The sequence below is a fragment of the Salvia hispanica genome, chromosome 1, assembly GCF_023119035.1.
Source record: "Salvia hispanica cultivar TCC Black 2014 chromosome 1, UniMelb_Shisp_WGS_1.0, whole genome shotgun sequence".
NCBI classification, from domain to species: Eukaryota; Viridiplantae; Streptophyta; class Magnoliopsida; order Lamiales; family Lamiaceae; genus Salvia; species Salvia hispanica.
The window spans coordinates 21,639,384-21,658,599 of NC_062965.1; the positions used below are offsets into that span (position 1 = coordinate 21,639,384).

General features: G+C 39.8%; 4 protein-coding genes across 5 annotated transcripts; 3 read left to right on the plus strand and 1 right to left on the minus strand.

Annotated features, from left to right (window-relative positions):
- The first annotated feature begins 723 nt into the window (after positions 1-723).
- On the plus strand, positions 724-4,525 carry LOC125197782 (ACT domain-containing protein ACR10-like). The gene is made up of 6 exons (XM_048096344.1): positions 724-1,172; positions 1,852-2,076; positions 2,463-2,568; positions 2,956-3,277; positions 3,831-4,115; positions 4,209-4,525. The coding sequence occupies exons 1-6, from the start codon at positions 1,019-1,021 to the stop codon at positions 4,344-4,346; spliced, it is 1,230 nt and encodes a 409-aa protein (XP_047952301.1). The 5' UTR covers positions 724-1,018; the 3' UTR covers positions 4,347-4,525.
- A 1,334-nt stretch (positions 4,526-5,859) lies between these two features.
- Positions 5,860-9,723, plus strand: LOC125201467 (protein SEEDLING PLASTID DEVELOPMENT 1). Its single transcript, XM_048099590.1, has 9 exons — positions 5,860-6,550; positions 6,812-7,026; positions 7,131-7,281; positions 7,371-7,562; positions 7,678-7,840; positions 7,932-8,287; positions 8,369-8,545; positions 8,634-8,795; positions 9,239-9,723. The coding sequence occupies exons 1-9, from the start codon at positions 6,056-6,058 to the stop codon at positions 9,521-9,523; spliced, it is 2,196 nt and encodes a 731-aa protein (XP_047955547.1). The 5' UTR covers positions 5,860-6,055; the 3' UTR covers positions 9,524-9,723.
- Positions 9,724-10,280: 557 nt separating this feature from the next.
- Positions 10,281-14,341, plus strand: LOC125214839 (glycine-rich RNA-binding protein RZ1C-like). 2 transcript variants are annotated; one of them, XM_048116030.1, is made up of 4 exons: positions 10,281-10,360; positions 10,504-10,642; positions 13,342-13,853; positions 13,939-14,341. In XM_048116030.1, exons 2-4 carry the CDS (start codon positions 10,529-10,531, stop codon positions 14,183-14,185), a joined length of 873 nt encoding a protein of 290 aa, XP_047971987.1. In that variant the 5' UTR covers positions 10,281-10,360; positions 10,504-10,528; the 3' UTR covers positions 14,186-14,341. The 2 variants fall into 2 exon arrangements, with proteins under 2 accessions (XP_047971987.1, XP_047971978.1); XM_048116021.1 differs by having other exon boundaries at positions 10,304-10,399.
- Positions 14,342-15,537: 1,196 nt separating this feature from the next.
- Positions 15,538-19,015, minus strand: LOC125201125 (U-box domain-containing protein 14). Its single transcript, XM_048099063.1, has 4 exons — positions 18,434-19,015; positions 17,458-17,574; positions 16,942-17,367; positions 15,538-16,853 (listed from the first exon to the last, which is right to left on the minus strand). The coding sequence occupies exons 1-4, from the start codon at positions 18,713-18,715 to the stop codon at positions 15,777-15,779; spliced, it is 1,902 nt and encodes a 633-aa protein (XP_047955020.1). The 5' UTR covers positions 18,716-19,015; the 3' UTR covers positions 15,538-15,776.
- Positions 19,016-19,216: the final 201 nt, after the last annotated feature.

Sequence of the window (19,216 nt, forward strand, 5' to 3'; positions counted from 1 at the left end):
GGAAAAAGTAGTTATTTTTGTTTTACTCAATAAGTATAGGCGTGGCACTTCTTTTTTATATTATTTTGCCTTAAAGAAAAAGATGCTTTGACTCTACGGCACAAAAAAGAAAATATTAATATTAATTAATTAGAGACAATGAAACCTACTTTCCACCAAATACCAAGTAATTATTGAGAAAAAGAAAAAATACTTATATTGATAGTAAAGTGTGAAAAGAGTGTTTGATTTTTCTTGTCACGTTTTTAAATTTCACTTTAATACATGTGATATGTGTATCTTATAACATAATCAAATATTATGAAATATTAGTACTAGTTTATCCATCTAAATAATGGAATTTTATCTTCCTCTATCTAATTATTTTTATATAAATCGCATATCAATTAAATAGATAAATATTTTGCTTTGTTACCATTTACTAGTACTAAAGATTTGATCATTTAAATAGTCAAAAAGACAGAAGCATAATTACTTCTCAATTATTTACATAATCGAATTTTTGATCTACTAATTAGTATATTATAAATTAATATTGAAAATCATATTAATTGAATTGCGTTTTAACATACTCAATCCTTGTATTCAAATAAAACACTAATTAAGTGATGAAAATGTGTGAAATAAAATAAGGAAACACAAAGCTCCTCGAAATGGACACATTCAAAAATCGATATTAATAGCAACAAAAATCAAAGAAATTAAAATAGTAAAAGAATTTGATGAATCTTCAATTCAAGTCTTTCTTTTCTCTCTCTTGTCTGTATCCATTTCCCCACCCGAAACATTTGGAATAGAATTCAATTCACCATACACTGAGAGAGAGAAACACAACTCCTTTTAATCCAACACCCTTTATCTGTTTTGAATTGGGGGTTTTATTTTGGCACTGTCTCTCCACTTTCATCCATTTCCCACGAAAGGGGAAAAACTAGTTAAAAATCGAATCTTTGCTTTAAATTTCAAGAGCAATAAAGATTTGTTCCTTCCCCACTTCTTAAATTTGGAGAGAGATGAGATGGGAATCATATATGAAGATGCAGTTGAGATTAAGGAAGCTGAAGGGGATTGTGAGCACACTGTGATCACTGTGAATTGTCCAGATAAAACTGGGCTTGGTTGTGATCTCTGTAGAATTATTTTGCTTTTTGGGATTAGCATATCTAGAGGAGGTAGCTCTTTGATGAATCTCACTCTTCCTTTTCAGCTCAATTTTTCACTTTTATATAAAAAATTGCTCAAGTGTTCTGTTTTTGGGGTGAAAAATGTGATCTTTATATGTGTGTGTGTGTGTGTGTGTGTGTTTTATTTGGGCAGGAATATGGATGAGAGATTGAGGGTTAGTGTTTGTATATGTGTGTGTTTCTTGAATAGTATAATCTTTTGTTCTAGTATATGTGAAGTTGGATTTGTTACAAGATTTACATCTACCTATTTTAGCTGTTTTGAGCCTCCTTAATTTGTGATTTACTTTCAAGTATTGAATACTTTAGGAATTCTTGGTGCAAATTAGTGTTTGGAGGAGGAAAAATGTGATCTTTATGTGTGTGTGTGAGTGTGTGTTTCTAGGTTATATTTGGGCAGGAATTTGGATAAGAGATTGAGGGTCAGTGTGTGTTTCTTGATTTGTTACAAGATTTACATTAACCTATTTTAGTTTGATCAAGTTTTGAACTTTCTTGATTTCAGATTTACATTAACCTAATTTAGGATATCTTGGTGCAAATTAGTTTTGAATTCGTTGCTGTTAGTCAGGCTTTCAAGTTTGCCTTTAGTAGTTCTCCTTTTTCCCTGAATCGATGAAGAAACTGATCCGATATCATTATCCCTCGATTATTTTGCTTGGAACAGACGTTTCAACAGATGGCAAATGGTGCTACTTGGTGTTTTGGGTCGTTGGTAAGCCCACAACTAGGTGGAACCTCTTGAAGAATAGGCTGCTCGAGGTTTGCCCCACTTGCCCACCATCCGCATCCGGGATATTCTACTACATCCCGGAATTTCAGCAGCCACGCACCCCGGAGGTCTTCCTCCTCAAGTTCTGGTGCTCTTATGACCGTAAAGGCCTTTTACATGGTACCTTTTGACTTAATGAATGATAATAATACGTTGTTGAATTAATTTATCATCGAATATGTTGTCGTTGAGAACAGTTGCTCCCCTGTATCAATCATCTCTAGCCAAAGTTGACTTCAAAATTGAGTTCATTGGCAGTTTGAGTATGTGAAAAGATATAATACTATTATATGCTCGTTGAGGATGCTTTTCCTTAGCCGGCCTATCTATGATTCGAGGCTTAGTCGTTATCGCTGTGATGACAGTTTGCAGTCAGCATGAGGAATCACAGAGTGGAATTTAAATTGTTGTTTAGAATTAAGTCTACATGTCACTATTCATAGCTTAGATTTTATCAAATATTTGAAGCTTTTCTTGGTTTCTTGCTTTGTTTGTTTCGACTTCAGATGTCACCGAGGTTCTCTGTGAGCTGGAGCTAACGATTAAAAGAGTCAAAGTTTACACGGCACCTGATGGAAGAGTGATGGACCTCTTCTTTGTCACGGATACGAGGTTTGTTTGTCCTTATTTGCATCTCGTCTGATTCTCTGCCGTCTGCAGATTTGTTTTTCGTCATTGAAGTTCTAACATCTTATAGAAATTTTCAAAATCGACCACTCAACTACTTCCCGGAGAATAGAAACGATCACTACACAACGCTAGTTAGTTTTGTCTTCTAATCCTTCGAACTTTGCGTTCCCTCTAACCATCTTAAACCGGATTCCACAGTTTATCCTACCTTATAAGACGTCATCGAGCATCTGTAGTTTGTTTATGGACAATCTAAGCTCGATTTTCCTGTTTATTCGTCGTTGTTGATGGACCACGTATCATCGACTTTTGTTTATCATAAAGGTGTATATCAAGCTGGAATTTATCTTAATGATCTCTATAATGTAGGGAACTGCTTCGAACACAAACGAGGCGGGATGAGACGATCAAGCGCCTAACGGTTGTGCTAGGCGACGCCATGATGAGTTGTGACATCGAGCTGGCTGCCCCTGAAGTTGCTTCGTGCTTGCAGTCGTTCCTTCCATCTTCAGTTTTGGAGAATATCGCGCTTTCCGCTGAACAATCGGCCGGGCTAATTGCTTCCGATTCTGTGTCCATCGCGTTCGATAACTCCCTCAGCCCTTCTCACACCCTTGTTCAGATCTTTTGCCAGGATCACAAAGGCCTCATTTATGATATCATGAGAACTCTGAAGGATTACAACATTCAGGTATATATCTCGTAACTACGAATCCCGCCTTTTCGATTATCCGATTATTTCATTTTTCGTGTTTAGCTGTATCGGTGATGTGATTTTTCGATCTCGAGAAATTTGATGATAAATTTGGCCTAAAAATCGTAGCTAAACTCTCTGGAGAGTCTCTTGTCAGACCGTCTCGAGAAGTTTGATGATGTGATTATCCGATTATTTCATTTTTCATTTTTAGCTGTATCGGTGATGTGATTTTTCGATCTCGAGAAATTTGATGATAAATTTGGCCTAAAAATCGTAGCTAAACTCTCGGGAGAGTCTCGTGTCAGACCGTCACGGATATGGACTTCCTATTCATAGGGGCATATTTGTAATTTTACTAATATTGATGACCATATTCAACGTCAGCAAAATTACAAAAATGCCACTAGGTACGGACTTGGATCCGGACACGAGGGCTGTGTGTCGGATCTTGACCTATCAGACGGTCCGATGCAAGTTTTTGTAAACATTTTCAAGATTAGGACGTTACGTTCAATTGATTCACGCTTTTGCATTGCATTTTCGTCAGATCTCCTACGGCCGTTTCTCCGCGAATCCCAAAGGGAACTGCGAGATGGACTTGTTCCTAATGCACAAAGACGGCAAGAAGATAACGGACACGCACAAGAGGAACGCCCTCACCTCTCGGCTCGAGATGGAGCTCGTCCGCCCCCTCAGAGTCGACGTCGTGAGCAGGGGTCCCGACACGGAGCTCCTGGTGGTCAACCCCGTCGAGCTCTCCGGCCGGGGCCGGCCTCTCGTGTTTTACGACATCACCCTCGCCCTCAAGAATCTCAACATAAACATTTTCTCGGTACTCATCGGAAACTCTTCCATTCCGCATATCCTTCACTATACGAATGCACCACCGTCATCATCTCTTTCTCGTGCGATCGTTCTTTTTCAGGTCGAGATCGGAAGGCATAAAATCAACGATCGGGAATGGGAAGTGTACAGGATCCTGCTCGATGAACACGATTGCTTGTCGGCGACTCGAAACGAGATCGGAGAATGTGTGAGGAAGAAGCTAATGGGTTGGGAATGATCTACTCAGGCCATTTTACTGTACAGAATTAGGTGTCTGTAAAGAATTTCTGTAAATTATTGTGTAAATGTGTAATTTCCATTTTTTCGTCTTTTCTTGGTCAATTTATTGATTTGTAAATTATTGTAGAATTAGAAATGTTTAATTCTTTATAAGATGTGTCCCTTTTGTATTGTAAATGCATGTCACGTCGCGTGTATTTAAATATTCAATTGACCAATTAAATTTTTAGGTGAAACGGCCAAAATTGCAATATTATTTCATTTTTGCGTGTGTTTAATGGTTATGTTTTCTGTCAAATAAAATGCCATTTGTCAATGAGGACTAAATCTGCGTTTACAATAAGAAAAATTATTAAAATCATTGTCATATGTTTTATTTTTATACATAATCATCAGGACCTGGACATATTCATCCTCAATCAAATGTCAATAGTCAATACATTATTATCAAGTGCTTCCAATATCTTTGACTATTATTAATATATTCTGTAAGTGGGGTGTGATCAATTGCTAACTTTATTAAGTTGTTAACTTGCTAACTCATCAATGTAGTGTATTAAAAATGTCAACACGATAAAATGTCAACACGTAATTTTGTTGAACTTCAATATAATGTGTTGATATTATGTATTGACATTTTGATGTTACCGTGTTGACATTTTAATACACTATATTAATGAGTTAGCAGAGTTAGCAATTTAAATAGTTAGCAATATAGCGCATCCCTTTTGTAGGTATTATAAAGTGTTGTTCTTGTTTAGTTTTTTTTATCACTAATGATTTATTTTAATCATAATATTTCAAAATCACTACTAAAATTATTAGCTTTATTATATAAAAGTCAAATCTTGATTTAGTTATTTTTTCTACAACTTCAACTTAATAAGTAGAGTGACGAGTCAAGCTTGTATTATTAAGCGAAGACTAAAGGTCATTTGTGGTTCTAAACATATGACGATTTTACGATTTATGTCCAAAACATTATCTTTTGAATTATTGCATCCTGAACAAATGAAAGTTATCCGGATTTAGTCCATTCTGGATGGAGTCGTCAAATTTTTAACGGTCAACGAAATTAAGTGAGTTTTGACTGGATTAACAACTTTTAATTAGAATATTTAGGACCACAAATAACATTTAGTCTTTTTATAACAAAACAATAACAAATGTTATATTATAGTATTAAAAGAAAATTGAGGGGCTCCTACTTCATATTCAACAAATATTTAGGACCACAAAATAAATTAGCATCAAATGCAGATTATAAATACTCCACTTAATACTACTAAAACAATTTCATAATAAAAAAACATATATTATTAAAAAAAATCCTAACTACTTCACCTAACAATAAATAGCAAAATTCTAACCATCTTTTTGTGATAGATATTTGAAACTAATTTATTTTCTAAAATTGTTGGAATTGAAATTTCAGTTAAACAGACCAAATCGCCAACGCAACTGAAACGTGTGGTCTGAAGCAGCCAAACTTCTTGCTCTTCTTCTATGGACCCCTCTCTCTCCTTCCAATCCCATAGGAGATGCCATCGAATCTTCCTCTCTCTCCTCCCAATTCCATTTCCCAACTCCCATTCACGTCTTCGTATTTCACAAGCAATAAAAAAACTCGATTTTTTCCCCGATTAATCAATCTATATATGCGTTGATTAATTTATTCGATCAACAGTAGCAGTTTGAGAGAAGAAAATGATAGCTCTGAATTCCCATTTCGTGCTGATCGATCTCCACACCTCGTGGTGCTCAGCTCAGCAAATCCCCAATTCAACTTTTGCTTATCTCCAGAAATGGAACAGCGGGCCCTCGTTCTCTGCGGCAATTCGTCGAACACGCGGCGGGCGGGGGAGGATCTCGTCGTCGCGGGCTCCGTCGCCGGATGTGAGGTCGCCGGAGATCCGGAGGCCGACGGCGCTAGGGAATGGCTTCTCCTCGGCTTCCTCGAACGCGGCTGCTGCGTCGAGCTCTGGCCGCGGCGGCGATGAGGTTGTCTCGGATATGGATTTGTTTCTCGAGATTGTGCCTTTGAGAATGAGGGGAGAGCTGATTAGGGATGAGAGAATTGGGGAGCTGATTGAGGTGGTGATGGATTTGGGGAGGAAGCCGCTTGCTCGATTTCCCTCCGGCGATTCGGTGATCTCGGAGGAGCCGGTGAAGCCGGAGGATCTGCTCCATGCCATTTCTAAGGTTGATTTTGGTAACATTTTGGAAAATTGGGATCAATTTTGATGTTTTTGAGCAATTAGGTTTAGCTAAACACAGTTAGAAGATGAATGATTGAATGATGATGATTTATTTAGCATTACTGATAACTGCTTTATAATGATGAGTTTGTGTGTATGCAAAAATTCATGTGAATTAGGGCTTGTTTCAATGGCTTTTGTTTGTAGAATTGTATAGATAATTGGGGATTTAGGAATTTGTGTGAAGTTAGTTGATGGTGCTTAGGTAGGTGACTTCTCCGATGACAACCGTTCCGGGATCAATAACTCTCTTCATCGTATAAGCGCCATTCGAAACCGCAAAATGCAAATCATAGGGCTCACGTGTCGAGTGGGTCGAGCAGTTTCCGGCAGTGCTGAAATCATACGCGATTTGATTGAAAGTGGGGGATCCATACTCGTCATAGGGCCTCCCGGAGTCGGGAAAACAACCTTGATCAGGTATATATCATGTAAATGCAGTAAAGCACGTTTTTTCTTCGTTGTTCTTGCTTATCTGGGGATATATGATGATGATGATGATGATAATGAATTTGCTTTCTCAGAGAAACTGCTAGGATTCTTGCGGATGACCAGAAGAAACGTGTTGTGATTGTTGACACGTCGAATGAAATAGGTGGTGACGGGGACATTCCCCATTCTGGTATCGGTCGTGCTAGGAGAATGCAAGTCCCGAACGTTCATTTGCAGCATGATGTGAGTAGCGCTGAGTGTAGTGTTTACCGAGTTTATGTGATTTCGTATTCTAGCCTCTGAAGATCGACTTTGTGCTCGGATGTGATTAGGTGATGATTGAAGCAGTTGAGAATCACATGCCGCAGACCATTATAATCGATGAGATTGGGACGGAGCTCGAAGCGCTGGCTGCAAGCACGATAGCCCAAAGAGGGGTTCAGCTCGTTGGCACAGCTCACGGGATTACTATCGAGAGTATCATCAAGAATCCCTCGTTGCAGACTCTTGTTGGTGGAATAGAGGTACAGACATGTTTCCTTGCCTCGTTGTAGTGTTGATTTACGAGATGTTTGTGGCATGATCCGAGGCATCAGTTTGCTCATCAAATGTGAGTTGAATTCAACTTTGTTCAAACAGAGTGTTACTCTTGGTGACGAAGAAGCACGTAAGAGGAAAGTGCAGAAAACTATTCTCGAGAGGAAAGGCCCTCCGTCATTCACATGTGCAGTTGAGATTATATCGAAAACTGAGTGCCGAGTTCATCACAGATTGGATGCGACCGTTGATGCTATACTGGCAGGTATTCGAATTGAATCTGTCTCATACTATCGTTAACTTTACTGAGTTTGTCTCTTGGCTCGATGATTAACTGCAAGTGGCACGTTTTTCAGGGAAAGCTCCGTTGTTTGAAGTCAGGCGTGTAGATCCCGAAGAAAATATTTCCACAACACCAATCCAACCTGCCGAAGATGACCATATCAGAGATGCAAAGGTGATAACGTCTCGGAAATCTAAGGTTATTGAAGTCCGTGGAGTAGACAACGAAGCTACAATTCCAGTAGTATTGAGCGAACCTATGGAAGAACACCATGACCGAAACGTTAGGCTAACAAAAACCGACAAAAAGGAACATACTAACATAGTTTCTGACTTGGAAGATGAAGATTATTCTCTTAAGCCCAAGAAAGTGCGTGCTAACGCATCTCCGGCCAGGAAGAGCTACCCTTTGTCCGTTTATACTTACGAGGTGCCAATCGGCCTCCATTATGTGTTCTGTTTCGTCTATTGTTCCGACTGAAATAACCATCTGTCTCTGACTTTGTTTCAGATCCAAGAAGCTGATTTGTTACAAGTAGCAGCTGTGATGGGGCTCGAGGCAAAGCTAGACGTTACGGATGATATTGGTTCTGCGGATGCATTTCTTGCTTCGAGTATCGAAATGAAACGGAACCCTTGGATCCGAGGGGTGGCGAAGTTTCATCAGCTGCCCGTATTCGTCATCAAGGTATGCCGAAAGCTGATTGTTTACACCACAGCAGAAATCGTTGGTTTTGATGTTGAGACACGATGGCTCATCTTTGGTTTCGTTTCAGTCCACCACGATGGCGCAGATGGTGAAGGCCATACGGATGATTCTTGAAATGGATTCGTTTACTTTCACGAGGAAGCAGTCCGGCTCGACTTCTTCCGATATCGAGGTTGAAGATGACGCACCAAAGAGGAGGCCGTCGTTGGAGGAGATTGATGCGTTGGAGGTGCGTAAAAATATAACATAAAAAATTTTAAATAAAAAAGTAGTGATTTAGTGAGAGGACGATGAGGTGCAACTTAGTTCGTAAGTTGCTTCCGTCAACCAAATCTAGGTTGGACGTTCGAGTCACTACGGGTAAATGTGATATCATTATTGATCCTCTTCTAAAGAAAAAAATTGGTGATTTAGTGACAAATTATAGCTCGTTAGTGATTCTGGTTGTCGGATTTTACGTGTAGCGTTTTGATTGATATATTTAGTTATGTGGAGATTTAAGGTATTCCACATCATCAAAACGACTTCGTTTAAACATAAGATGTAAAACGCTTATGTTTAAACGACGTCGCTTTGATGTCATATGTATATTATACACTCTTATCGTCCATAGCGATGAGCCCTTTAGCGACCGCTAATGCAACAATATCCTATTTTCATCTTCTCTTGCAGGAAGTCCGACTTGCTATCGAGTACATAGTGATACCGGGCGGTGAGCCGGTCGAGCTTCTCCCGAGGCGTTCCGACATTGTCGCCCGGCAGCTTGAGCTAGTGAAAAGCTATCAACTAGCTGTGGAAAACTCAGGAACCGAATCTAACCCGAGGTTGCAGATCCTTCCCCACAAGCTAAGCAAGAAAGCTTCGAGTTTCGTGAAAGTGAGAGTCGGCCAACCCGGCTCGGTTTCAGCCCGCGGAGGAGGGACGGGCGTTGCTAGGCTGCCATTTCTGCCCGAGTGAATTGATGAGGCAAAGAAATGAAGAAGAAGCTGAGATACATTCCAGCTCATGTAAAGTTGTGTACATTATGTGTACTTATTTTCTTCTTTTTTTCTTTTTTTCCCATTTCTAACTCGCAAGTGTAAAATGTCCATTCATTGTGGCAATGTTTATTGTACAAAATGCAATTTAAATGAAATCTCTTGCGTTGTTCTTCATTACTCATGGCTGCAGTGACTAGAACGTTCGATTTATTGGTTGGAGGATAAGCGTTAGTACTAATTAAACTGTGTTTTATCGTTTTATACAACTTTGCGTTAAGTAGTGGAAGCCCACAATTTTTGTTGCTTCAACTTGTTTTGCGATATGAGTTTTGACATGTCAAATATCTTAACACATTTTCAATATTGTTTTTAAGTAGTAATATTGAAAATAATAATGTATATTACCAATAATAGACGATGCAATTTGAATGTAAAATTGGTAAAGTATAATCGAGACAAAGAGGAAAATCAATTGATGCATCGATGGTGGAAACTGAAATCAAAATCGTTGCGTAGAGAAATTATAGTTATGCAAGGCGATTATTTTTATGCACGGACGACTAAAAATGAAAAAAAAATCTAATTATTGTGGTTGTGGATGGATTAATTAACAATTTTTTGGGAAAGATTATCCAACTATATTAAAATCACATTGGATGAATTATTTGTCTAATTTCGAAATTGAAAATTAAATTACCAAAATATAGATAATATTTATTTATATATTTACTCTAGGGTTTGATAGCTAAACCAAACACCATATAAAAGATAAGCATATACTCTCAGCTCTCAAAATTCAACCTTTTCGAATTAGGTTCGCAATTTCTGGAACCCTAATTTTCCACCGCTTTCTGTAAATTTCTACCTTTTCTCTCCGCATATGTTTCAATTACTCTCTGTATTTGGAATTTTGTTCGGTGATTTATGCAATTGAGCTTTTTATCGCGTTGAATTCAGGGTTTTTTTCTGAGATTTCGTCGAGATGGGGGACAAGGACCAGGATTACCGTATATTTGTAGGAGGTTTATCATGGGATGTCACTGAGCGGCAGCTCGAAAGCGCTTTTAGCCGTTTTGGGAAGATTGTCAGCTGCCAGGTTTCATTTTCCTTGAATTGCTCTGTTGTGCGATTTTTTTTCAACTATGGTTGATCTTATAGCTGTTTTGGCGTGATTCTTCGTAATTTATCTGTGTGTTTGAGTTCAATTTTGGAGTGCCTTTTGTTTGAGAGGATAATCGAAGGTGTATGTGTGTTTGTTTCTTGATTTCCTTTGAAATAGTAACACTTATGTATTTGATTTTCATGAATTTCCCCTGTAGAAATATGATGATGTTTAGCTTCCAGAGACGCATAGAATTAGGTTTCTTATGATATTGTGAAAATGGATTTTATGGATAAAAATGTTAAAATTTTTGTTACGAACTGTTCCTTTTTGATGATTTTCCGGAACTTTTCCTGTATGAGACGGAGTAAACTATTGAACTTTGTGGTTAAAGCCCATAAAATCTGATTACTTGGATTTTGTTCTGATTGCATTACTTTTTTATATCTTGGCTGCTAATCTCATACTGTTTTGTTTGTTTTGCTTACAACTTCTGAAATTCTTTTTGTATGGAATTGGGAGGACTTTGGGTCTGTTGGATTTCCAGCACTGCTGAAGCACAGATTATGTTGTGTTTCTGGCGTTGCAATCGGCTAACCTTTTTTTCTAGAATCAGATATGGGCATTGGCTAACAGTTTTAGTTGGGAGGTCTTAATCTTCTGCTCAGTGAATTTTGCTGCTCCCTTTGTTCTGATCTGGCTGTTTTTAAATCATGTTTGCTTTGAAGAAAGTTATAGATTAGACTCATGAAGCATAAGACGCAATAAGGGTTGGATTTTGCTTCCGAAGTGGCATTTGTGAACGTTTTTTCTGTGGGAAATTGTTTGTGTTTCACCGTTAAGGGGTTTGAGTAGGGAAGCAACTGGCTAGCTCCATATTTGGGCACACTTCTTGAAGATTTCACTTGTCCTCGCATAAACTCAGTTGTTTTCACCTTGGCGCACCAGAAGTTAAATCTTTCCATATGACAACAGCGTATTTGAGTCATCTGCTGTATAAGAAAGGATGATATTTTGTAAGCGTATTCTCACATAATGATATACCCAAAAAAGAATTAAGTAGAAAGAAATATGCCTGAGCCTTTTTAGGGTAGCCCATCAGTATCTGGAGCTGTCAGTTAAAAATGTAGCTGCAAGGGTTGCTGGCGCAGAGAAAGAATGGTCAACTTTGATATGTCCTTTATTTCCAAGAAACTTTTTATCTCTATGAGCTTCCAGAATGTTCAGATAACAGATTTGTGGCCCAAGCATTCATGAAAGTTTTCTCAGAGCTGGCCAGCTGGGAAAATTCGTATTGCCTTTGCACTTGTTGGGAAGTCTTTTGTTTTTCTGTTTCATTTCCATGATTGACCATGCCTCAACTAGTATTTGCTTTGTATATCTGCAGCCGATGTCAGAACTGTTTAAACTGAAAATTTTGATAATTAAATATTTTAAATGGAAAGACAGTACCGTTTAGAGGAATTAGCTTTATCTGAAACAAGAATGAATGAAGTTCAGCTGTTAAGTTGTCTGGGGCAGTGTCCATATTTGGCCAGCATGTCAGGAAACAAGTTGTCTAAGGGGGTGAACAAGGACGAAGGATCTTGAAAGTTGCCCGGGCTCATGCTGCAGGATACCATTGCTTATGGGTGTTGTATGCGACTCTACAAATGATACTTTTGATGTTGTGCAAGTGGTCGTGCTGTGTGGTCCGGAAGAAACTAGTCTTGCATGAGAGCCTACATTTTTGTTGCCCTTCCTTTTTTGTTTTTCGCAGAAGTTAGAATCTATGTTCATTTCTTAGGCAGATGTCGTGACAGAGATTGTGGGAAAAGTTATCCTTGAGGAAAGTTTACTGACAATTGGGATCTTTTTTTTGCTGATTCTACCACATTTCAGTAGCTTGTCTGTAACTAGTTACCCAGCCTGTCTGATATAATTCTTGAATCTCTCTAGATTACAACTTACATCTTTAGCTGTAATATGATACTAGAAACTGAATTAGCATCCCAACCGACATTAGTTTTAGTGAACCTGTGTGTACCACTCCTTGATGCCTTGGATTCATTGTTCCGGGATGTGTGCGTACTTCTCAGATATGTAGACAAATGATGCAGATCCTACATGACAAGCTTTAATGCAACAACTTAAGCCATAGACTGGGGTCTTTTCAGTAGTACACAGATATCGAACAGCCATCTGATTGTTGCATTCTGATTCAGTTTCCTATCGTTGTTTGGTTGCATGATTTTCTGTTACTGGTCTTTGAGTTTGGAATTTGAGAAGTCAGATTGAAAACTAATATCAGATGATGGTATCTACAGTTGTGCTGATTCTTCTACTCATGTAAGATCTTCTTGCACTATAAAGACGATACATATATGAATTATGAGCTATCCCTGCTCTAATTTATTGTAATGGCTTTAGGCATTTATACAACTGAACAGGAAAATTGAAAACCCTACATTAACTTTTTTGAAGGAAATTATGTATTTACATAACGCATCCTACGAGAAATTTGTGATCAACTCGATCACAAATATTCACTCCTTTCTCGGACTCAGTTTTGTAGCTATCTCCATGCTGTTACATGACTATACCTTTCATCTTTTACTACATGTATGCCAATCAGATCTTTGCGATTATTTACTTGAGCCTTTTGCATTAGCTGTTGTTTAGTTAGTTAATTCTCACACACAAGCTTTCTGTAGGTTGTGCTTGAAAGAGATACAGGCCGTCCTCGGGGATTCGGCTTCTTGACCTTTGCAGACCGCAGGGCAATGGAGGATGCGATTCGCGATATGCATGGTAGAGAACTTGGAGATAGAGCCATCTCTGTTAATAAGGCCCAGCCAAAGGGAGGCGAAGATCAAGGGCCTCGCTATGGAAATTATTCTGGAGGTGGAAGGGGGGGTTATGGTGGAAGAGACCGGCCAGCAGCAGGGCAGGATGACTGCTTCAAATGTGGCCGGCCTGGACATTGGGCCCGAGACTGTCCATCAGTTGGAGGCGGAGGTGGAGGTGGAGGTGGACGAGGAGGTGGTCGCCCATTCTCTCCTCCGCGTACTAGGTATCCTGGGGCTGCTCCCCGTGGAGATCGTTATGCAGATGTTCGCGATAGGTACGTGGATGACAAATACGATAGAGGTCGTTATGATGACAGAGATCGTTACGAAATCAAAGATGATCGTTACGGGAGTCGCGATCGTTATGCTGCCGACAGGTATTACTTAGTTTAGTCTCTCAACTCTTACAAGCATCTGCAACTACTACTATTTATTGATTGGCATATACCCATCTGATCTCAGGTACCCCCCACCCGTCGACCGATTCCCCCCTGTCGACCGCTTCCCTGTTGCTGACCGTTACCCTGTGAACGGGTACGGGAAAGATCGAGCTTATGATAGAGATGCCGGACCAAGAGGCAGTGGCGACAGATACGGAGGTGGAGTAGCACCTGCACGATACGATGGAAGAAGCAACTACCGCGAGAGGCCGGGTCCGTATGACCGGCCCCGTAAGGGTGGGCGCCCGCCTTCCCTGGACCGGTACTGAGCTGCGTGGTATCTTCTGCCTAACAAGACTTGTATCTGGAAGGCATAGCACACTGTTTTATGAACTAGTACTTTGACTTTACTTTTATGTAGTGCTGTGACCTTATGTGTTCGAATTTGGAGGATGGTTTATGTTAAGTTGCTTTATGCTTGTTTTTTTTTGGTCTCAGTGATGTTTAGTAACGCATGTGTTACTCCCTCCGTCCCTGAAAATTTGTCACCTATTTTCTTTTTCGTCCGTCCCTAAAAATGTCACTTTTTATTTTTACCATTTTTTGTAGTGGTACCTATATTCGACTAACTCATTCGCACTCACATTTTATTATAAAACTAATATATAAAAATAAGAATCACATGTCATCAATTTTTTCAACTCACTTTCTATTACTCCCTCCGTCTCAAGGTATTAGACCAACTTTCCTTTTTGGGATGTTCCAACATATTAGACTCATTTCCTTTTTTAGCAAAAAGCATCTATCTTATTTTATTCTCCACTTACTTTTTTCTCTCTTCTCTCCCCTACTTTTTCCCTCTCTCATATTTTACTCTCTCCACTTTAACTATTTAAATATCAATTCCTTAAATCATGTGCCCAAAAGAAGTGAGTCTAATACTCCGGGACGGAGGGAGTACATTTCTTAAAACTCGTACCGGGTCAAATGGTGACAAATTATTATGGACGGAAGAAGTAATAGCTCCATCTGCTCGTGCCTATTTGTATGTGTTGGTCTATCGAATCTTGACCCGTCAGATAACCATCATAATCCGATCGTATCTTTTTTAAGAGGATCAATAATAATTTTCCATTTGCATCCATGACTACTTGAATCTATTGGGTCGAGGATAATCGTCTTATCAACTAAGCCATCTTTCATCGTCTATCTTGATGGTAACCCAGAAGCTATGTTTCATTATCTACATTGTAACCCGCCTGCCTTGGGTTTATCAGAGACGCTTTTGTATATTGAGACGATGTCTGGTTTTCAAGATAAAATAGTACCAAGATATATCTATTGAGTTGTGAGAATATTTTAGTCAAGCTTAGCTATGACTAATTATCTCATGATTATCCATCTGTGATTGAATTATAAGATTGAATCTCTTTAATAAAACACACTACAAATTCAATCGCGGGACAATCTTGCAAACTGAAACCCCCTTGGAGTACGCTATTGTTAATTGAATTTCTACATGAAAAGCTCAAATTCACATCTAAGAGGTCGCTTATCGTTGACATTTTCATTTTACAACCAACTTTTCTTCTCTTTTAAAATAGGATTAATAATGGTTTATCATATGTCCCGACTCAACTTTTGACTTTTTAGTTGGAATAAAAACATGTATACTTATTAGTGGAATAAAAACAGTAAGATACGCTTCATCGTCTCATTTTACAGCCATCTTCACACACGATACAACAATATGAATATTGAGAGAGGTTTATATTTATCTACCGCTTTATACAAACTACCTAACTATTGAAATAATACACTTTCCCTTGGTGTAAAAATGACATTAGCAAACGCTCTTTTAACTCACAAAATCAAGCCAATATGAATGATGAATCTTCACAAACCTCAACAATTGGGCTGTCACGAACCAACAACCTCGTCATCAACTCGCAGCAGCAGCTCCAGAACGCTCCCGGCCTTCCGTTTCGCCCGATCGGTGCCATTCTCCGACAGCTCCTTGAGCGCCTCCTCCGCCCCGAGCTCCCTCGCGATTCTCAGATAGTCCCCATTACCCGTGCACAGTGACCACAGTATCGCGGCCGCGTTCTCCCGGTTGCGTGGCGACCCCGTTCGGATCAACTCGACCAGCACCGAGACGGGGTCGGCCAGCCCGACGGCGGCTTTCCCTTCTTGATGGCTCGCGAGGATTGCTAGGATTGCGAGCGCTTCGTCCACCATCCCGCCCCCGGGGTCCTTGAGCAGCGCCACGAGCGGCGGTACGATTCCGGCTCTCACTGCTCTCACCTTGTTCCCTTGGTAGATCGAGAGGTTGAATATGGCCGTGGCCGCGTCTTTCTTCCCTCGAGGCGATCCGTTGCAGAGCAGCTCGATCAGTGGGGGGATGGCCCCGGCGGCGCCTATAGCGACTTTGTTCTCGTCCACGACCGAGAGGCTGAAAAGGGTCGCGGCTGCATTTTCCCTAGCCTCCGTGCTTCCATTCTTCAGCACGTCTACAATGTCGGGTATGGCGCCTGCATTTACGATGGTGCCCTTGTTCGCCTCATTTATGGAGAGATTGAGAAGCGCTGTGACGGCGTGCTCTTGAGTCCTCAAGTCGGAGGAGGACAACAGCTCGACTAATAGAGGAATGGCACCGGCTTCAGCAATGCATACCCGGTTATCAGCATTTCTCTTAGCTAGCAAACGAAGCTCGCCGGAAGCTGCCCTTTGTTGATCAGTGTTGCCGTTTGCTAGTTTTTGCAGCAACGCGTTGATAGCAGCACGATCACAGTCGGAACCACTAGCTCCCGGTCGTCTGTTCCGACAGTTCCCCTGCTTCTTCGGCAGCTCCACGCCGTTACTCTCACACCACAGAGCAATAAGACTTTTCAGCACGTAGTTGGGAGTTAACGCCGTGTGCACTAGCGTCTGCTGAGTCTTAGGGCACGTCTTGTGCCCTGCATCGAGCCATTTCTGAATGCACAATCGTTCGTAGGTCTGCATTTATGTACCACCAATCTAACTTATCACACAACATAAAACATAACAAAAACATCAAAGGAACTTGAGGGTTCGAACATCAAACCTGCCCCGTGGAAACAATTACGGGATCTTGCATCAACTCTAATGATATTGGACAACGGAAGTCATCCGGGATGATCGGAGATCTGTGCTTCATCGAACTCTTGTCAATATCAGTAGCATCAACATCCGGATTATCCGCTGACACGCACTCCTTTATCTTCTTAAGAAGGAATGACATAGTTTCAATATACTCCTCCGAAACTCCTTCCGGAACCCCACCACACGAGATGACCATCTCGTGGATGGCAAGCAACTCCCGCTTTAGATCAGCTGTAGTCCTCAAATGCAGCTTTTCTGAAAGTCTTTTGAAAACTGCGGGATCAGGGTCGTCATCCATTTGCGCTGCAGCCAAGTCCTTCACCAATTGCAGATCAGGTGAATCCAGCCGACCTATTGCTCGTTTGAATTGCGCATGTAGGAGTTCGATCTAGCATGGAATAGCAAAGCATTATGAATAAAGGGAAGTCAAAGGCAACGGACATAACTAGTGTCGGGTGTAAAAATGTCAAAGCTTCACCTGTTCTCGAACCTCCTCAGGTATATCAAGCTCGTTATAGGGAACCTGACTCAATGCTGCTTCGATCTGTATGGTGACGTCTTCAAACTTTCCAGCAAGTTTGTCAATCTGCAGAGCCTGTAACGAACAAGAATTTCAGTCAGACATTTGAGCACAATCTGTATGTGATAAAAGCTAGTTTCTTCTATCAGAATTACACTTTAAATTGATAAAATTCTCATTCTTCAAACATACTAAATTCTTCCAAGAAAACGGACACATAACCAACTAAACTCTTCTATCTTAGGCAGCATACAACTAAAGCATTTATTCTAAAACCTCACGAAACAAGTTACTGAAAGGCAATGCAGGTGGAAAAGAGAGAAAAACATCATTTCTACGAACAAGGAAGACAACTACAACAGAAAGTAATACGAGAATCTTAATCCAGTCCAGTTTCATTCGTATGTTTCTTGATTCAATATCCCAATTCGCCATAATCTGTTAATTCGTTGATGCTTCGTCCACCCTCCTTGTAGAAGTACAACTACGACGAATTCATAGAGTGCTGTAACTCATGATCATAATCACCATTCAATATGAAATCAAAATTACAACTAGTTGCTACTGTATAAGCTTTTTCCAGCCAAATAATATATAATGCTTCATCCATCCTTGTTATAGAAGTAAAACTACGACAAATTCACGGAGAAGCATAAGTCTTCAACTTTCTCATGAACAGCCATTAAATTCACATGTAAACAATATCAATCAAAACAAAACCACAAATAATTAAATCTGATCAATGAACAGCAACAATCAACAATCTTCAAACAATCATAAACCCCTAATTCACCAGATTTCAACTCTACACAAATAAAAAACAATAACATTTCTACAAATTAAATCTTCATTCCGATTCCACAAAAAAAAAACAAAAAAAAAAACAACAAAATCTCAAGCTAAAAGCAATAATCAAAACAAAATTTCCAATTACCTGAAAAATCTTGCTACCCTCATGGACCGATTTGAGCAGCTCAAAAGCCGAGTCAATAGCGATCCTGAGCGAGTCAAGCCCCTTGACGACGTCGTTTCCGAGCTCAATCCCGCCCCCACCATCCTGCAGCTCCTCGAACAGAGGGCTCAAGAGCTTCACCCTCCTCACCAGATTTCCGTACATCCTCTTCGCAACCGTTCTGCACTCCGGCAGCGCGCAGATAGCCGTCGCCGCCTCACTGAGTTGACTCACCAACCCCTCCAGCTCCGGATTTTCCGCCATCACCGACCAAAAACTATAATCCCCAAATCGGACTCAAATTCCACCAGAGGTTTAACAAATCCACCAAAAAAGAGGGAAATCAGACAGTGTGATTGCAAAATTGAATGATCAAACACTATCCACAAAATTCCTTGAGCTGAAAATGGCCGAATTAGAGGGTTTTTAAGGGAAAGGAAGGGAATTGAATAATGCGAGGCATGGATCTGACAATGGAAGGTTTTATCTATGAAATGTTTGGAAGAAGTCCACTTTTTAGAAAGAGAGAGAGAGAAGAATCTGTAATGATTTGGTGATTCTAAATGTCTGATTATTCATTTAATTAAGCTGATTATGATTATAAATATACTAATATTTTTTCAAATTTATTAAAATTATAAGGAGGAGAAATTATGGCAAAAGGAATCTTCCTAGAATTCATTTGTCACAAAAAGAATAGGTTACACGTTAACTCATAGTAGTATTCACATTTATTTAGACTTATTTGTCATAAATTAGTTATTG